Source organism: Tympanuchus pallidicinctus, unplaced genomic scaffold (assembly GCF_026119805.1).
Source record: "Tympanuchus pallidicinctus isolate F22 unplaced genomic scaffold, pur_lepc_1.0 scaffold2, whole genome shotgun sequence".
NCBI lineage: Eukaryota > Metazoa > Chordata > Aves > Galliformes > Phasianidae > Tympanuchus > Tympanuchus pallidicinctus.
In genome coordinates this window covers 35,393,623-35,412,409 of record NW_026294721.1, presented here as the reverse complement: position 1 = coordinate 35,412,409, position 18,787 = coordinate 35,393,623, and the positions used below count along the sequence as shown (strand labels likewise).

Genomic DNA, 18,787 nt, shown 5'->3' with positions numbered 1-18,787 from the left:
ATATTTTCTGGATGGTGCCACATTATACAAAAATAGCACCTATTCACCTGTGTGTAGTGGGATTTTTAAGCCACTGCAGATGGCTGAGTACGAGGATGTTGCGTTAAAATGAATCCGATTTATGCTTTCTTCATTTACAATCTTTCAAGAACTTACTATATAAAATGAAAATTCTGCCTGTAATCATGAGAAGAAATAATACTGATTTTTCTTGCAAACTTGAAAACCCTTTATGTACCTTAGGTATTTAAAAATACTATTTTCAAGTTTTATCATTTTACCAAGATTTACATGCGCCAATCACTTTTATGGAGGGCAAAAGCCTTCTTGCTTTACCAATGTAAAAACTGCTTAGTGATTCATCAGGCCTATTCTCTTAAAGAGTGGAAATCTGATCTGAATGTTCATAGCTAGATTGTACTACGTATCTTACATCGATATACTTACATCCTTCAGAGCTGTTCACTGAATAGTCTGAACAATGTCAAGATGGGGTTCACAATTTATTCTCCATTTTAATTTCTTTTTAAGTAGTATGGCTCAATTAAGAATAAACAAGAAAATACAGCAGTGCAGCCCTTCTAAACAAACCTACAGTGAATGAACAGAAGTTTAGATGTGTGAAAACATTCAAATGATTAAAAAGTCTGACCATATTATTTTACCTTGGTAGACTGTGCTTCACTCTGTTGCCTTTCTCTGCTTATTCAGTGTGAAAATGAAATTCTGCTGAATTGACATGCTGCTATTTGACCTGATGTTGGTTTAAGCTTTTAGAAGCTCATATCAGCCCAAGGTCACTGACAGGCAGTCAGTGAATCTAAAAATAGTACAGAAAAAAAAAAGAGATTAGGCTTTACTTGGATTCAGATTATTCAAAACAAGCAGACAAGAATTTAGAGAAAGCAAAATTGTGTTTATCATCTGATTGGTCAAATCACTTTATTAAATGATACAATTTACATCTCTGGCGTACATTCTCAAATAAAGTGTCTTTTGCAGTGAACAAAAAGCCTTTAGAAATGAACAGCCTTTTATAAAGACAATGCAGCCTTTTGTGACTGAGCAGAAATGCAATGTGAATAGATATTTGGTTGCATTAAAGGGAACCAAAATGAAAACAATTATGAACAATAATCGTGATTGTCATCATCTACTGTAACTGAAGAAAGTAAATCTTTAGTTCTACTATGTATTCTAATCCTTTCCATAGTAACAGAAACAATGGAGAGTAAACAGAAGAACCACATTTAATATATCAAGATGTTTTTTTTTCCCGTTTATTGAACAGATCTGTGCATTCAAAAACAAATGTAAGAAATACTTGTATTAATATATTCAGAACTCACACTCAACAGTTACAAATATTTGTGATAGAAAGATGTTTTGCTAGTGGAGGAATAGGGTGAAGAAGAGAGAGTGAGTGATGCTCTGTGGTTATTCATAAAGCTGTGTATGCATTACCATTTGAATTAGTGGTCTGTAGTCTGGGCCTGCTGCTTCCATTGAAATCGGTTCATTGTCTCAATCTGGTTTTGGCCTGATTTCTTTTGTAAACAAGGCTACATGATCTGTCTTGCTTCCATGCATCTGTCCTCTCACTAATAATATTTAAAATGTTTGTTTCTGTCTATGTGGCAGTGGAATAGACCTCAAAAATAATCAATTTCCCACAGATTTCTTAAAAATAGGCACCTGAGTGGAGGTTGTATATGCTTTATCAGTGTTGCTATTGAGGGAAATTCTATAGGATGAACTTATCCCATATTAGACATGAGAGAATCCATATGGGAAGGAGATCTAGCAAATCTTCAGTAGCAGGAAAGAAAAATCTGTAGAAGATTACATAAAACACCCAAGTTAATCTATGATGAAATGCAAATTCATAAGAAACACAGCACCTTTAATTCTCACGTTCATAGAAGTACTTACTGATGAATCCCTTCTTATCGATAGAAGAAAATTGTCATGTTTTCTTTTTTTTTTTTTCTTGGGATATTGAAAGAAAGTTGGTGATTCTGTCTGAAGTTCTCTTATTCTGTTGTTCTTAAGTGCTTGGTGCCTACTTGGGTGTTTTTTGCAAAGCCTGATCCTGAAGTAAGACTTCCTAAACTGCCATGTGATCACAACGTTAAATCCCTCCTAAAAGCATTCTATTTCTCAACTTTTTTGAAATATAAAAATTTAGAACAATTTTTGACAATTTTGAGTTGCATGTACCAAAATATTAAGCAGACATTTCTTTTCCTAAGCACTCAATTTCTTCTACGCATGACCTTAGTTTTCATAACATTGTTTTCAGTGAGACTTTGAAAGACAAACTCTCAATTATGAGAATTAAAATGCTTGCTTTTGGTTAAAAAAAAAAAAAAAGTCTTACTGCAAACTCATTAATCTAGTTTCTAGTTCAGTAGTGTAAAGGATGCTGTTTCAAACAAAAATCTGAACTTGTCTTGATACAGGGAATCATTTTTATTATTATAATACATACCACAGTTCAGCAAAATACGTAAGCATTAAATAATTTTCAGAATGTACTCGTTCTGTAAAATACATGTACACTAACATTTATTGAATACCTAAGACTTTAATGACTTACAAACATAACTGCTAGATATCAATTATGCTGAAATCAGGTGAAAGCTTACATGTACTTCTAGGGAAATAGGCCTGGATCCAAACGCATACTCTTAAGGAACTACTACAGTCCCAATGGTTTCGGGGGCAATATTCCTAGTAGTGATGGAAAAAGGGCATTATGGAGTGCTGAAGAGAAAAATGTCATGTTTGTTTTATGTGGCAGGAAAACTTATTCTAACTATGTAACTAACTATGTAAGTGTATGACTCTCAGGTGCGAAGTTCATTTTCAGACACACCATGGCAGTCTTGTTCATGTAATGTTTCTAAATCATCTTTGTTCTACATATTCATAAGTTATGAAATGAGTTTCTAAGATGCTAAAGCAATATGACTCAAATTTAAAGATTTATAGCTTCCATGTCTCTATTTCCTGATTGGTCAAAAGGATCAGTTGATTTCAAAGAGTCTTATATTTGACTAGAGAATTACTGCCACCTTAAACTCCTTAAAGGTATCTTTTTCTTGCAGTTAGTTGTTACTACAGGAAATTTCAGTTCAAATGAACTTGGTTTACTTTTTTCTTTTCTTTATACTAGTTATTTCATAATTTCTATAATGGAAGACTGTTTGCAGATGGGAATGTTTTGTAGTATGTTATTTCTTAGATATATATCTGTTTTAGTTCTTTCTAATCTAACCACTTTAAGCAGAGCTGACAACTTTTTTGAAAATAGGGATAGTTAACAGTGTTTCTGTAGTAGTTGTGGTTGGCTGTGCCCAACAGATCCTTGGAGAATGCCCCAAAAAATGAGGAGGATGCAGAGAGCTTTGTAAAGCTTGGAGTATTCATTTAATGCCTTAAGAACATCTAAACTACCCATAAGCTTGCAATGCGTATATTTTTAGACACACATGACTATTGTTTAAATAAGCTGTAAATGCAAGGTATTTATCATTAGCAACAATTATTTGCCATCTCTTCAGATCCATCAAGATAACTCTAGCCAACTGTCCAAATATTTGGTACTCATACTAGACTCACACCATTGTAACACATATCATAAACCCTCTTTCACAAACTGCCTTCTACACAGATACTGTGCTTGATGAACAATTTACGTTCATCAACTTCATGTTCACAATCAATGTTTTTGAACTGAGAATACAAATCAAAAGCCTTCTAAACATTGAGCTACCTAGATACTACCTAGATATTAAGAATAACTGCCCAGCCAGTCAGCTGTAAATGTTCAGCAAGTAGTGCATTTCACAGAGGAGTAAATGCTGTTCCAGACTCCCACGTGAGTTTATTACAAAATTGCCTTACTATCCAGTTTAAATACAACCTAAACACTTTCATCATCCCTTTTGTTGTTATTCAAGTATCATGGTACTGGTCTCTGTTGTTAACACTTTTCTTCCTTTGTGTTCAGATTGCTCAGTTAGTTACAACATGTAAAAATTCATTGAAACAGTTATGAAATCAATCTGAAACGTATGACTGTAAAATGAGCATATGCCTCCATGTTGTAGAAATTCAGGTACCATGAACACAGATGTATTTTAAATGCTACCATCGTGTAACTATTCACTTATTTACTTTGCTAGCTCTTTTGTAAAATGAAGTGAAGAAATCTTAAGACCAATAGTCTTATGTTCCTCAACCTTCAGTTTTCACTGGAACTTTCTCAAGGCTGGTTCTATCCAGTAATCTGGAACTCGAGTATCTAACACATCCAGAAAACCTGCAAGATCCTGTAAAATACTTCTTGCCTTTAAAATGCCCTTGTTTTAATTTCTTTTTTCTTTTCCACATTAACTTAACTGCAAATGCTTGTACAGTCTCCATCTAACTCCTTTCTGAATTTTCGTAATGAGGACATTGGTTGTCCCACCTTCATTCTCATCTCACCCCCAAGAAATATGCAATTTTCCCCTTTTACATACAGAACTATCTTAGGTTAGGTGTAAAACTGAGTCTATTCTAGCTGCTGCTAGCCCTGAAAGTCATGTGAAAACTGTGCTCCATTCAGTCTTGCCTCCTCATTTCTTTAGTTCAGAGATGGTGAAGCCGGCAAGAAACTTTCCTTCTCCAACTCAAATCTAAAACTTGTAAAGTTGGAAGAAGGGAAAATATGCCAGGCCCTTCTGCTGTTCATGTTGGACGCCTCCATCCCCTTGGCTGTGGATTGTAGTTTGAATCAGCTGTTGACAAGCCATAGTCAGACCTGGAATCCATGGACATTATATCAGGATCTGTTTGGGACCGCTGACTGCAGAAAGCATACTGCTGCTGAGAGCCAGCCTGTGTGGTGGCATTTGACACAGACAGGGTGCTTTTTCGGGCTGATGTAACACCCGATTGCTTCCCTCCTAATAAGGCTAGGCTAGCACTTGGGACTGGAGGCTCATAAGAAACTTTTTGTTTCCATTCATCTGGCGGCTCAGGAAGTATTTTCCTGTGTGCAGCTGATACTACATTAGCAGCAATGGATTCCTGCATATTTTGTGGCCCAAAAGCTTCATCCACTAGACCAAGAGGGGATTTTGCTGCTGCTTCCCAGGGAGTCAGTCTCTTGACAGGCTTGTCAGCTGCTGTGTCTGGCTTGCTGAAGTAGTCAGGGGCAGGCTGAAATATAAGAGGAGAAGTGGGAGATGTGGCTCGAGAAATGAATGAAGGTTTCCCAGGAAGTGACAATGAACGTCCACTGCTTCTTTCCTAGGAAACAAAACACCAAATATGGATTGAAGTCATTAAACAAGAAGAGCAGAAGCTTCTTTTCCTCAGTGGAACAATAAACTCTGTAAGCATGTGACATCCTAGCAATCCTGTTTTATATCTACTTTTTAGTATTTTAATTTAATGAAAAGAGATGAGGTATGAAAAAGGAGGTAAAGAATCAAGAAAGAAAGAGCAAACTTCATTTCTTAGAAAAGTAAATGAACCAAAGACAAGCTTTTGTTACTGAAAAGGTACAGTTCTGTTAGCAGCGGTTCAGCTTTACTTCCATCTCCTCTACTTAGCTAGTATGTCTTGTTCTGAAAAAAACCTCATTCTGATAATAAGGGAAGTCGTGTTGCAACAGTTCTTTGTGTGTTTTCATGCAGGCGCAGACTAATTTACTTACAGGTTCTGTGTAGGACATCTGTCCAAGAGCATATCTTTGGCAATCTCCTTTAAAGAAAGACATTTCTTACTCTGAAATTATTAAACTTTGGATGAGGTGGGTCAAAGATGAACACACAAAATTAAAAATGTTAATGTAGTCATTTCCTTAATACCTTTACAGGACACTAACCTGGCTTCTTTAGAAAGCAGTGCCCTCAAAATTTCAGAACATTCTGACCCATTTATGGGAGCAATCCATTCATATCTGATCAAATCCTAATCTTCTTAGTAATGCAGCACTTTGAAACAGAAACTCTGTTTGTGAGAAGGTCCTGCCCACAGCAGTCTTCATCTGGCATACAAAACAGCCTTTTCCCCAAACCAGATACGTTCTTTGTATTGGACAAATCACATTGTTCGTACCAAGAGTGGTCACTCAAGTAATTGATTTACACCCACTGATTCATATCCTGAGGTTTAAATGTCTCTAGCTCTGAAATCTGGTGTGAAATTCCAAAGGCTGTGCTAAAATTTCATTTTAACAATGTTGATGTATGTTAATTTTCCTAATTTGCTTCCAAAACTTTTAATTTTGAGAATATGATCCAGATGCCAGTCAGTGAGTGCCTGAGCATATGAGGAAAAGTTTATCCAGCAATAGTTCACATAGCAACTTAGTGTCTTACAGACTTTTCCAGCATAGGATCTTAATTTAATTAATTAAAAAATTAAATGACCTCTACTCCACATGTGCTTTTATGTTGTGTTTTAATGTAAGCTTGTAAATGAGAGATAGAAAGTGAGAAAAAGACTACCGATTGCATTATTTTCAGTTTGGTGGTGCACAGTTGAATCTGTTAAAAGCGTATAGTGACACAAAGAGATCATGTAGTGATCTAGTGTTTGTGTAGCTTTGACAAGATTCACAACTTATGCTTTACAATAGGACTATCTTTTCACCACTTAGCCACAACCAGCTGTTCCCATTTTGCAGTTCCAGAGAGGAAATTCCTAATATTACTTATCCTACCACCACATCCTTCTGGTACATTTTCTTTAAGTTCTACATTTAACTGCAAGAAGTACTTAGGTTTGGGCAAACTAACAGTTAATTTTTAAATCTTCTCTTTAATGCTTGATCACATCATGGTTTAAGATGTGGTCCTATCAGCAGACTGCAAACTGGTAGCATGTAAAAAGCAAAAATGTTTGGAAGGTGAATGAAAGAATATGCAGAACATATTTTTTTTTTCCACGCAGATGAAGTGATATGCCATCAAGCATGAGTTAACCTTTTCCAGATTTTCGCCTAAGGAGAGGGATTCATACTTCCATAGAAAATAAGAATCCAGGTCCCAAATAGGCCTGTCTGAATACTTTTCTTTCCTCTAATGTATTGCAATTTGTTTCTTCACTGAATCTACAAAAGTAGCTTCTTCAGCATGTCTGATTAGTGCATTTTATTTAAGTTATCAGTAACAATTTTTTTTAAGGTATGAAATCGAAGTAAGCATGTAAAGTGAGGTACAGTTTCTATTACAAAGTAATGTAATAACCAGAGCCACAAAACTAAGAAGCTAGGATTGTACTGAGGGATAAAATAAGTTGATCAAACAGGTTCTGCTAGTTAGCCTACCTGTCATAATTGCTTTCTGAGTGGTTCTAGACTGTGGTCTGTGCTGAATAGGAAAGCCTATTAATGGAGATTCCAAGCCCTGCTAGTAGTTACTTCATGGGATTCCAGAGATGCAGAGGGAAATGATAATGTAGACAGAACTGTTATCACTGAATGTTGCTGACATTTCAAGGCAGGTCAGATGAAATGCTCTGTGTAGTCTGTTATGTTTAGAGAAAACTTCTGGTTTTCACCAAGTGGCAGAGCTATCTTTTAGGCATAACTATCAGTAATAAAGCAGGAGCTAATTTTTCTTGACAGTTTGATTAGAGAATTGTGAGTTAGGAAAAGTATTTCTGTATTTTGTCAGATAAGCCATTCTACTATTTTACAATGGCAGAAGCTTGTAAAAGCAGCAATACAGTAGCCAAAATTAAATGTGGTGAGTTCTGGAGTTCATTAGCACAAGTTACCACTTGTACTTGTATGTATGCCTATATAGAAGTTACCACTATATCAGACTTGACAGATAATCTAAATCAGTAATGAAAAATAAAATAATATTTTGCGATGCTGGGAAGTGTTCTAGGAATTCCTTGTTATTATAAAAGGCAAAGGAAGGGAACTGAGACAGCAGATCAAGATGAATTCCTAGAAAAATTCTCAGCGTGAATCAATCAATACAGTATAAAGGGACTAGCACAGTTTGGACAAACTTGAAAAAGAATGCTTTACTGCCTTGAGGATCTTAATTTGGAAGGCTTCAATGAACAAATGTTTGTACTTCAAGTCATATCTGTCCACAGCACCTGCATTCAGACATGTTGATAATCTGGAGAATATTGTATTTGCTTTGCAAGGAAAAAATCAAATAGCGTGAGAAACTTGCATGTGAAAGATTTTATTCTTATAGGAATTATCTTTTCTCATTTTAGTTGAGTTTTTTTTCTTTCTTTTTTTTTTTTTTTTGGTAGTGTGGGTCTATATTTGACAAGAATGTTAGGTCTTGATGGAAGATAAGCAGTCAGTAAAGCTGGAGTGTGAGTAGCACCTTGGGAATGAGGTTAGTTATACTAAAATTACTTGAACTCATTTTCTTATTTCATTTTTAACTTTAGTAATGCTCTCAGGGATAAAATGACTACGTAAGAATCCAAGTAGTTCACACCATCTCACAGATGAACATTTCCTTAGCTACCAAAGAAATGTACCCAGTGATGATCACTCTAGTAGATGAAAATGTCTGTGATAAATTTTTCCAACAAAATTTGGTTTAGGTTCCCAGGTGACTTGGAGTAACAGTTTACCTGGGCAATAAGAGATCATTCCAATTAATTTAGAATAAATTATTTCTTTAAAAATTGATAAGTATGCTTTTTTCCTACTCTAGAACCCCAAGAATAGCTATTTCAGGTCTTGTCTATTTTGCCAAACTATTATTTTTTACACTGATTTCAGTTTGCTGGAGTAGTTTATGCATTTTTTCATTGGACTCTTGGATCTCACATAATCATGTTAAGTTCTAGACATCATTTTATAGCTATTAATATTAATAGCTATTGTCAGAGATTTAACTAAGATGGAAAAACAGACCAGGTGACAAAAGACTGATTTCTCTTGCCCCTGTGGGCAGCTTTGTTAGGTGCAAAGTATTTCTTGGAAACTAGATACAATGAATGCAGTGAATGCACTCAGTGAGATCTTTATCACAGAGGGTAATCAACCATTACTGCATTCTGGATGGATGTTCAACCTGTATCCAAATGACAGCAACAAAGTTCCCTCTGCAAGATGAAAATGATGAACTATAGTATTTGCTTTGGTATTCCAATTTTATTTTAAAATTTAATTTAGGAAAATTAAATAGGAAAATCACTTTGGGCCTGAAGCAATTTGTCAAGTTTTGTGAAGTGACTGCACCATGAAGCAGAACCTTTTGAATTCAGGATTCATTTGTAATTCTCGTGGCTCTTTCACAGAAAATTATTCAATTTCTTTCATCACCCATGGAAGAAATAAAGCATTGCATCGGTTATGTGCACTGTGCCATAATGCCTCAGTGTTTACCCTAAGGAGGAGGAATTCAGTCTCTAAGATAACTCGCTGATAAGATTGCTATGGTTGTATCTATTGCAATGCAAGTAACTCAGAAGCGTGCTGCACAGCAGATTTTTGTGCACTTGATTAAATAATCAATAAACATCACATAGTGACATACTATTGGAATAATCTAAGTAGTCTAATATTTGTCTATACCTACCCCAGCTTTATTCTGAAATTTTTATAATCTTTGGCATATTTCCATACTTAAAATACTTCTGGAAAAATAAGATTTTCCTTCAAAACAAATGTCTCAAATATAAGAACTGAGATACGATTAACATTGCCTTTAATTCTTATTATTGGTTGTGAAGTTCCTAGACTGAAAATCTAGGTGTGAAAATCTGTAAACTCATAGCAGACCACATTTGATATTCATAAACTGATTTCTAACATACTGTGAAACCAAGGCAACATTTAATCACCAGAATTCATCATTCCTTCACTAGACAGCAGTGGCCAGGCATGGTGATACTTTAATCCCTTTCTATTAAATATGTTAAAATAGATCTTTTGACATGCATACACTAAAAAGAATGCATAAACCTTTGGTCATAAATGAGACAGGCAAAACAGACAGAGGGAAGTGCAAATGGAGGAAGATTATTCTATCCCATCACTGTAAAATATAAGAAGATGATAAAAAGAGGGGTAAGGATCTTCTATTCTTCTTCTCACAGTGAAAAGGGAAGGAAAAGTGATGTGATAGCAGAATTATTAAATTATCACACACTGTATTACTGTACTCTTTTTGTAAAACATTAAAAATAATACTGTACCAGAACACAAGGTGTTGTTAGGCTACAAAACAAAAGGGAACGCCATCCAGTGATTAACTTGCGTTCTTCTATTCCTCCTTCTGAGAAAAGGCAAGGCTTTTTCTACTGTAGCTATTAAAGGGAAAATGATTCCTGGATGTCAGTAAAAGGAAAGGCAGTTCAGAACTGTCCATTGTAGCCATAGAACACTAGCAAGAGCTGCTGACCAGGTGTCTGTGCAAAAAGATTCAAGCTAATGCTGGTTAAAAAATGCAAGATGTTTATAAACTGGTGAGTGAAGGATGCATTTATTGTAAGCATTGTTAGTACTTAAGAGTTGTGTATTAATAAGTAAAACTAAAATAAATGTAATATGATTGACTTAGGTTTCTAAATCATTAAGGCATTTTTATTTTTTCTTTTCATTTTAATCATGAGGCTTAAGCAAGTTCAAATCAGAGTTAACGTTAGCATCTGGTTAATGTTTACACTGAATGGGAACAAAGGAAAAGGAAGTGGTTAAAACAATTGGCTGCTGTGGAATGACTCTGTCTTTATAAAAGTTGAGGGTTACGTTTGTCACTTTGTTTTTTATTGATTTGTAATGGCTACTACAGTTAGAGAACATTGAGAAGATGGTAGGACAAAATAAATAATACCTGATTTAGACATATATATATAGTTTCAATTCTTTCATTCTTTCCAATTTTTTGAAGAACAAGCATTTCAGATTTTTAATTTGACCAATATATAGAAAGAAGACGTTACTAAGCTTATTTTTGCTTTTTTTTTGTCTGAAAGCATTTAAGATTTAAACTTTATATAGTGAAAAAAAACAACTTCTCTGAAATGCTGCCAACTTTGCTGTAAATGCCATGCCTACTTTACAATATAACTACAGTTTTTATTTTTTTTAAAGGGAATAAAATTAAAAATGCTGGAAATAATTTGTAGCAGGCAAAATGAAACTAATAAAATTGGCATGCAACATTTTGGTCCTTGGGTGTTGGAATGGACAGTTTATTTCCCTTAAGAAAGAACATTTGCTGCCATCTTCTGGACTTAAATATTATACAATTCCCAAGGCCTTAGAGCACGAAGCCTTGCTTCCTTTTGAATAGAAGTTTGAAAACAAGTGCAAAGTTGGTCTCAGTTTCTGACATTTCTATTTTGTATGGACGACAAAAGCGTTTAATATTAAGGGAAGGTTACTGATATTTTTCTAAAATGAAATCAAGAAAATACTGAACTAATTGTACTTCTTGGAGATGGTGGCATTGTTTCTTCTGAACATTTCCAAGTGAAAAGATAATTTATCCTGGTCCATATAATTTCCTTATGAAATCTTTCAAACCAAAATCCTCTTTTTTGTGGTTATTTTTCTTATTTATTTCATCTCAAATGATTCAGCCCCCTGAATTACATTTTAACCGAGTGAACCCGTGTGGCTCAATCACTTCAAAGAGTGAAAATAGGAAAAGAAGAAAGAAAAGAAAAAAAAGGCATACAGATGCAAAAAAATTCTAGACTCCTTTTCCTTTATAAGTAGTACTGCTTTATGCTTTAGAACTGCTTTGAGACTGATCTTTGAATCTGAAGCGTCTCATACATCTATTCTAATGCTTGCCTATGTCCAGACCAAGCAGTCCAGTAATTTTAGGTAACACAGGTTCATCAGGAATGTGAGGCTCAATAGGAATGCCTTATCTGTTTCCCAGTTCCTGCAGTGTCCTGCTCTACCTGGGAGACCTGCAGGCTATGTGTATTTCCACAGACTGGAGAAGCCACTGAGGTGTATCATAGCTCTGGCATTTGTTGTGCAGCTGTGTTTTCGTTCACAAAAAGTTCTGTGTGTAGACACATGATGCATATCTGTCTTCACAACACTGGGTCTGAATACTGGGCTCTGCACAATCACTGTTAAGGACTGAGGTGTGCTTCACATCACACCTGCCTCTTGACATAACTCAAGACCTCCTGTTGGGCCAAAGCATCTTTGAAAGGGAAAACATCTGAATGGAATATATTGGGCAAGAATAATTTCAGCAGAGTGGAAGAAACCAGCAAGTGAAGGACTGAGGAAAGTCTGGCCAAAATAAAATTACACAATAGTAATACTTGATACAGAAGGAAAACTGTATTCGGGACTGGCTTGGAGAGTGATGAGGTTAGGTAAACTATGTGCAGGGTTGCCAACCACCAGAGGCTGCCCATGTCCCCACTTGTTGACACCTGGCTGTCAAACTGGCCAAGTTTCATAGGCTTTGATGAGAAACTTAAGGAATAGAAAATTGACCTGTTTAGTTTGCAATTAGGCTATGAGGAGGAGGCCAGGCCAAGAAAAAAATAGAATGAAATGGGGCCATGAAGATATACCTGGGGAAAAGAGCCTATGTTTACTGCTGTGTACTTTCCTTCAGAACTCCAGAAAAATTTCTTCCCCAGAGGGATGGAGTGTGCCCTTCCTTGATCTCACTGATGTCAGAAAAAACTTAAGAGCCCCACTGGAAAGTGTGCCATCCTCCTGGTGCGGATTCACAGCCAGGTGTCAACAAGTGGGGGCATGGGCAGCCTCTGGTGGCTGGCGACCCTGCACATAGCAGGGGGTTGAAACTAGATGATCGCTGTGGTCCTTTTCAACCCAGGCCATTCTAGGATTTAAGTAGCATGATGGCAATTGGTGGTCCAAGCCATGCTGGAGGACCCTGCTGGTAACAGTGACCTGTATGATAGTATTTTGAGGCTTGGTTTGTTCTAAAAAAACCCTTTGGATCTTAAACACACAAAGTTACTTTGAAGCAATGGAATGAAATATGGAAGATAAGTATTCAAAAATTATGAAATGTAAACATAATTGCCCAGTGCATACAAATTTTTATTAAATTTTAGCACCGCTGCCCCATCCAGTGCAGTTTTAGCATTTCTTTTAGCAAATTGTATGGTAATGTAACAAAGTAACATTACACTATTGTGGGAAAGGCATTTTCACTGTCTGGTCATTGAGGATTCCCTTTTCTGGAATTCTACCTGGAGAAGTGTAATCTGTGAACATTCACAGACTGTTAAGGAGAACTATGCTTTTGCACAGTGACTGGTTCACATCCTATTGGCCTTGATGCTAAGTGTCTTGAACTGGGAAGCTAATGCTATCCTAATACCAATGCCTCCATCTTCATTTACTCATTCGTGCAGTAGTGGAAAAACAAATTACAGCTTCTGAATCAACTAAATGCTAACCAAAAAAGCTTTGTGGAAATAAGTCATTCAGCATGAAAAGCATACTTTGAAGAGCTTGTGCTATATAAGGGATGGTGCTATGCACAGAACAAGGTCAATACAAATTAGTGAAGGGCTGTTCATTAGGTGAGCGGTACCATTGTCTGCCCTAAATTGAGTCGGAAATTCTATGAGAAAAAACAATGGCAGGCAATGTGTTACTTTTGCAGCAATGTATCTTTCAATTGTCTGGAATTACCTTTTCAAGATATCAGTCTCAAACCATAAGAAAGAATCAAGGATTCTTCAAACAAGTTTGAAAACTCTTTGTCCTGATATACTGAATAACCTGCTCACAAAGCCCTAATCTACTTAGTCCGTCTGTACGCATGGGTTCAGTAAGCTATTTTTCTCAGAGCTGTTTCCTCAGCTTATGGGAGCATACAGTTACTGTTATACAGTACCACCACATAACTTTGTGATGGTTTCACATGCATTGAAATTAAAAACTGTTTGTCAAGATCATTACAAGCAAGAATAGATTTTTTTCCTCTGGAAACTACAGAGTAACAGGAGAATTGATTAGCATCTTCTATAAAAGTCTTTGCCTGCCTTACTCAAGGATGCTGACAGTTAAACCACAGAAACATCATTCTGTGGTTAGCCCTAGCTTGTAAAACAAGAGCTCAAATCTGTTTCTGTAGCGAACCTTCCAACACAGTATTTCCTTCAGCTTCAGGATTACTTTTTAATCATCTGATAAAAATCCTGAAGTTCTTTCTGGAGTAAGGCTCCAGCCTAAAAAGCACTTGTCAAGCATAGCTCTTGAATGATTCCAGCTCCTCCCAACAGTAACAACACGCAGAAGTAATGTTTATGATCAAGTACAGTTCTTGTCACGGGTACTATGAACTTGTGAAGGTGGCACCAAGTAAATACCAGGCTCACATATTTTCCCAAGAAACATTTCTACCAGCAGTAAGTTCAAAGATTCTGAATCCACAGGTTTTTTTAATATCTTGTCATTGAATTTCTTCTTTGTATAACATTTCTCGTTCAAACTGAGCAGATTCATTTTAAAATAGCATTTTGCCAAGCTGTGTAATTAAGGTTTGCACTTGCCATGCTGAACTCACAAAACGATCAGTGGAATCCTGGGCATTTAACTTCAGACAAAGTTGTATCATTGTATTTTGAGAAAGGTAATACTGGAAAAGTGGATCTTTTTATAACCAATCACTTTGCATTCTGCAAGCTAGGAAATCTGGATGAGGATCCTGGAAAAAGAGAGGAGAAAGATTTTGCAAATTGTTAGATGCAAAGATTGCTGCTGTTTCACTGGTATTTCCCTACCTCATGGTGTGCAATTCCCTGTGGAGAGGCTGGAGCAGCAGGACATTGTAAAGCTGGTCGTTTGCTGGTGTGTTGTCTTGGATACTTGGTAAATATTGCTCCTCCCAAATCATCTTGTACCGATTTCTGTTTATGGCTGCTTTTCAGGGCTGAAGGGCACTTTACTATCTTTTATCAAAGTTTACTTTAACATTTTTGAAGACTGTTGTGTATAGGAGCTATGTAGGATAATACGTTTATATGTATGTTGCCTCTCAGTGCAATACTCTATTGATAGGGTCTGTTTTTATAAAAAGCTCACTTTTCTCTTTTTTGCTGGGTTTGCTGCATTTCCATTCTTTCACAATTTGTAAATAGAGGAAAAAAAAACATGCCCAGTGATATGAGGGAATCACTGAATCCAAGTGATCCAAGAAGAATCACTTCTTGGATCCAAGAAGAACCTAGAAAATTTCAACAAAAGGCTGGAAATAGTCAGCCATCTCAGAGCAGACTTAAGCCCGTCTTACTTATTTTCTTCTCTTATACCTTCAGTATGTCTTGAACCTCTGACAGAACTGAACCTCTGTTTTTGTTCTGGAGTTTCCTCCTTACTGCACATCCCCAATTCTAGATTTTCTTTTTTTTTAAAATTGCTGTGCTGTCACTTATGAGTAACTTACCGATCTGAAGCACGTACCAGCCCTTCACTTCCTAATTGCTGTAGCCTGGAGATGCCTTAGCCTCTTAGTATTTCTTCAAATACAAACACACTGAATTCTGAACATTCATTTTTGGGTGATTACTAACAGCCCTTATTAAAAACCTTATTGCTGCACGATTGCTATGGTGACAGCAAAACAGGTCACAACAGTTTTAGGGCTGGCTTTGTGTCTCAACTCTTGAACGTCTCAGGAACTTTATTCTTGAATAAAAGCAGGTGTATTTTGGGTGAGTGCAATAGGACTTCAGACAAAAATGAATGGAAACTTTTTGGTGGTTGATATTGTAATGGCAATGGCTTGATCCTATAGTGAATTGTCTGCACATCTAGAAGAGAAATGGGCATTTCCTATTACATGTATTAATATGAATGTTTTATAAAGTCCCAGTTCATAGGCCAGGAGCTTTTGATACCAGGCAGCTTGTCACTGGATGTTGTTACATCTTAGGACACTGACTAAATAACTTCTTCCATAAGAGAGCAAAAGCAAAAGTTTAAGATGTACTTGTAAAAGATGGTATTGTTTACTCCGTGAATGTCCCTACAGAAAAGCAAACAAACAAACAAAAAAAAACCACAGGAAAAACAAAAAACAAAAAAACAACTTTGGCTATCTTTTTGTTTGTTTCATAATATGTTATCTTTTGCTGATTAGGAACTTAATAAGAGTAGTTCCCCTAGAGAAGAGAAGCTTGACAGTTCTATTTCCAGTAACCACATTTTGTTTACTTTTGTAACAAAAATTTAACTTCTTGTCTAAAAGCCACTCATTTCCAAAACAAAACAGGTTTTGTAAAGAGTCCTGGAACGGACTCAGAAACTGGAAGAATATAAACCCTTCATTAGCATGGCTGTTTTCAAAGAAAGGCTATCTCAAAATGTGAAATCCAAACTGGTAAGTTATAATACCTCTTGTATGGACTATAATTAAAAGAAATTAAATAGATCTTTTAATGTGAGTGCATTAGAAGTATTGTTATTAGGAATGGCCTAAAATTCACTGGTAAATGTTCCCATATATGAAGCACAACCATTGCATCTTGGAAAATTATCATATTATATTAAGATAGTTCTAATAGATTTTGGGGGAGGGGGAAAAAGCAAAAATTTCTCTCTCTTTTATGGAGAAATTCAGATGTCTTCACTCCTCTCTGCAAACAGTTCATTTTCTTCCCCTTTCAGCTCTGCTAGATGTTATCTTTAGCTCTCAATTTGTACTCATGGCAATGAACAGCTCAGCGTTCCTCTAAATTTAATCTGCATCTTGAGAGATTACACTTCGTGTAAAACTGTGAATTTAAATAGGGCAGTCTTCTGAAATATTAGTGAGAATTACAGACTTACCTGATTGATAAAAGCCTTGAAGCCAAGCTGGATCCAAGCACTATGCATGTAGAATAGTGTATGTGTATAAAATTGATCTCAGACTCGGTCTTCGATCGGGACTTTCGAAAGATTAACTGAGTTAAGAGCACTATTGTCACTGTGGCTGTTGCTTTTAACATACTGATGCTTTAAAAAGTTCTTCTGTCATTGCTACTGGCCATATGAAATACCTGTGTTTGAATAACAGCAAAAAATCCAAATCTAATCAATAGCCAAATATTTAGCATATATTAATTTCCTTTCCTTCTGGCCAAAGTAGAGGGAAGATAGGCTAATTGCTGTATTTTATACAGCTACCACAGAAGCTGACTTCTAGCATATAGCTGTAAATGTGCAAATAATTTACATGGCGTCCTAACTGGAATTTTGGTTTCTGAAAATGAAAAGGATACATAAATATTTTACAAGCTGATAAGTGCACACTGCTGTCCTTCAGGTGAATTCAGTTCTAGACAGATGTTTTCGGAAACTGAAATGCTCTGTTCTAATCACAGCTCTCCTCTAGTTCCCATTAACTTGACTTTTGTCTTTCTGGAGAGCTGCTTTTCTTTGGGTGAGATGGTATCTCAAATCTACCTTTTTTCACATGCTTATAATTAGAATAATACTGCTTATTATTTCTTACTTGGAAAGTGACACACGGGCATATATTACGCTAGAAACTAGATTTCAATAATTCACATATTTCACGCAGGGTGCTCTGGAGATGGTGAAAACCTCCCCAAGATACTGACCTGAGCTTGATGTGACCAGGTCACCATGCTGTGTAAGATTCTGTATCTCCTTAATAGACATGTCCATCAACCTCAAAACTGTGGTGAATGTGCAAAACTGCTGAAAATTTCCTAATTAGGGAAACACTTGTGTGGTGAACAAGTACAGAAATGTGGTTGTAATTTAAAGTTAGAATTTAAAGGAGCGGGCCAAGTAAACATGAGGCAACATGAGGTTATCTGGAAGGAGTTAGATTTCTGTGTAGCTCTCCAGTAGCACTTCTGTTACCTTTGACAGGGTATCTTTATTCCAAGGGAGGTGAGACAGAAGGAAAGGAGGAGACTGAGAAAATGAATGGGAAGGAAGGTGGAGAAAAGAAGGGAAGAGGGAAGAAGAAGTGGAAGTGGGGAAAGGGCAAGAATTGCATAGAAACAGAATTGCTAGAAAACAGATTTCCTCTAATATGTTTCTGTCTGTATATATAAGTAGAATAAAGGAAAGAAAAGGAAAAAAAAGAAAGAAACCCAAACAGGCAGAGAAGAAAGGGTCAAGTTTAATGATGGAAGAATAATACAGATACTAGCAGTGGAAAATAGAAGGGAGATCTCCAGAGGATTAAAATATTGCTACTCTATTTCCTGGAAAATGCAGCGTAATTCTTAGTTGAGTTTTCCAAACTCTTTTTCTTAAGATTTCCCATCACTGTTCTGAATTTTAAGAGGGAGGTGGATCACTTGGTCATTTTCTTTTAATGCAGTTAGTATTCCAATCCGGAAGTGGGAGTGCAATTTTGGAGGTCCAGAATTAAAACGAGTGATTTCTATTGACTTGATTCCAATCTGCCTTCCACATTTACAATGAAGTTATTCATTTCAAACTTTATTGCGGTTTCAGTTACCATAATGAGACTGAATGTAGGTGATTTTGTTCACACTGGGGAACACCTTCTTCATCTAAATAGATAATTCTAATAGAAGTGTATTCACCATTATAATATAAAAATCATTATTTGTGTCTGTACCTAGCTGGATGGTAGTTTAAGTAAATATACCAACAGATTCTGCCACCTTTATTCACATATCAATGTTTCAATCTTTAGTGTTGCATTTGGGATGAATTTGGATAACCTTAGCTATGTGAAACAACATTTTGTTTCAGACAGCTCTATGGATGTAAACAAATCTCCTTACAGAACAGCATGCTAAACTGTTAACTGTTAAATATACCTCAGCAAGACTGTGTATTTTTTGC

The 18,787-nt window shown here is 36.1% G+C and overlaps 1 protein-coding gene across 2 annotated transcripts in view; it reads right to left on the bottom strand.

Moving 5' to 3' along the window:
- Positions 1-911: 911 nt before the first annotated feature.
- SYNPO2 (synaptopodin 2) overlaps positions 912-18,787 on the bottom strand; it is an 86,308-nt gene continuing 68,432 nt past the window's right edge. Inside the window, exon 5 of one of the 2 annotated variants that reach the window (XM_052681585.1) lies at positions 912-5,301. In XM_052681585.1, coding sequence (XP_052537545.1) covers positions 4,738-5,301 — 564 coding nt within the window. In that variant the 3' untranslated portion in view covers positions 912-4,737. Of the gene's footprint in view, positions 5,302-10,120; positions 14,658-18,787 lie in introns of those variants that run through there. The other variant, XM_052681586.1, reaches the window with a different exon arrangement.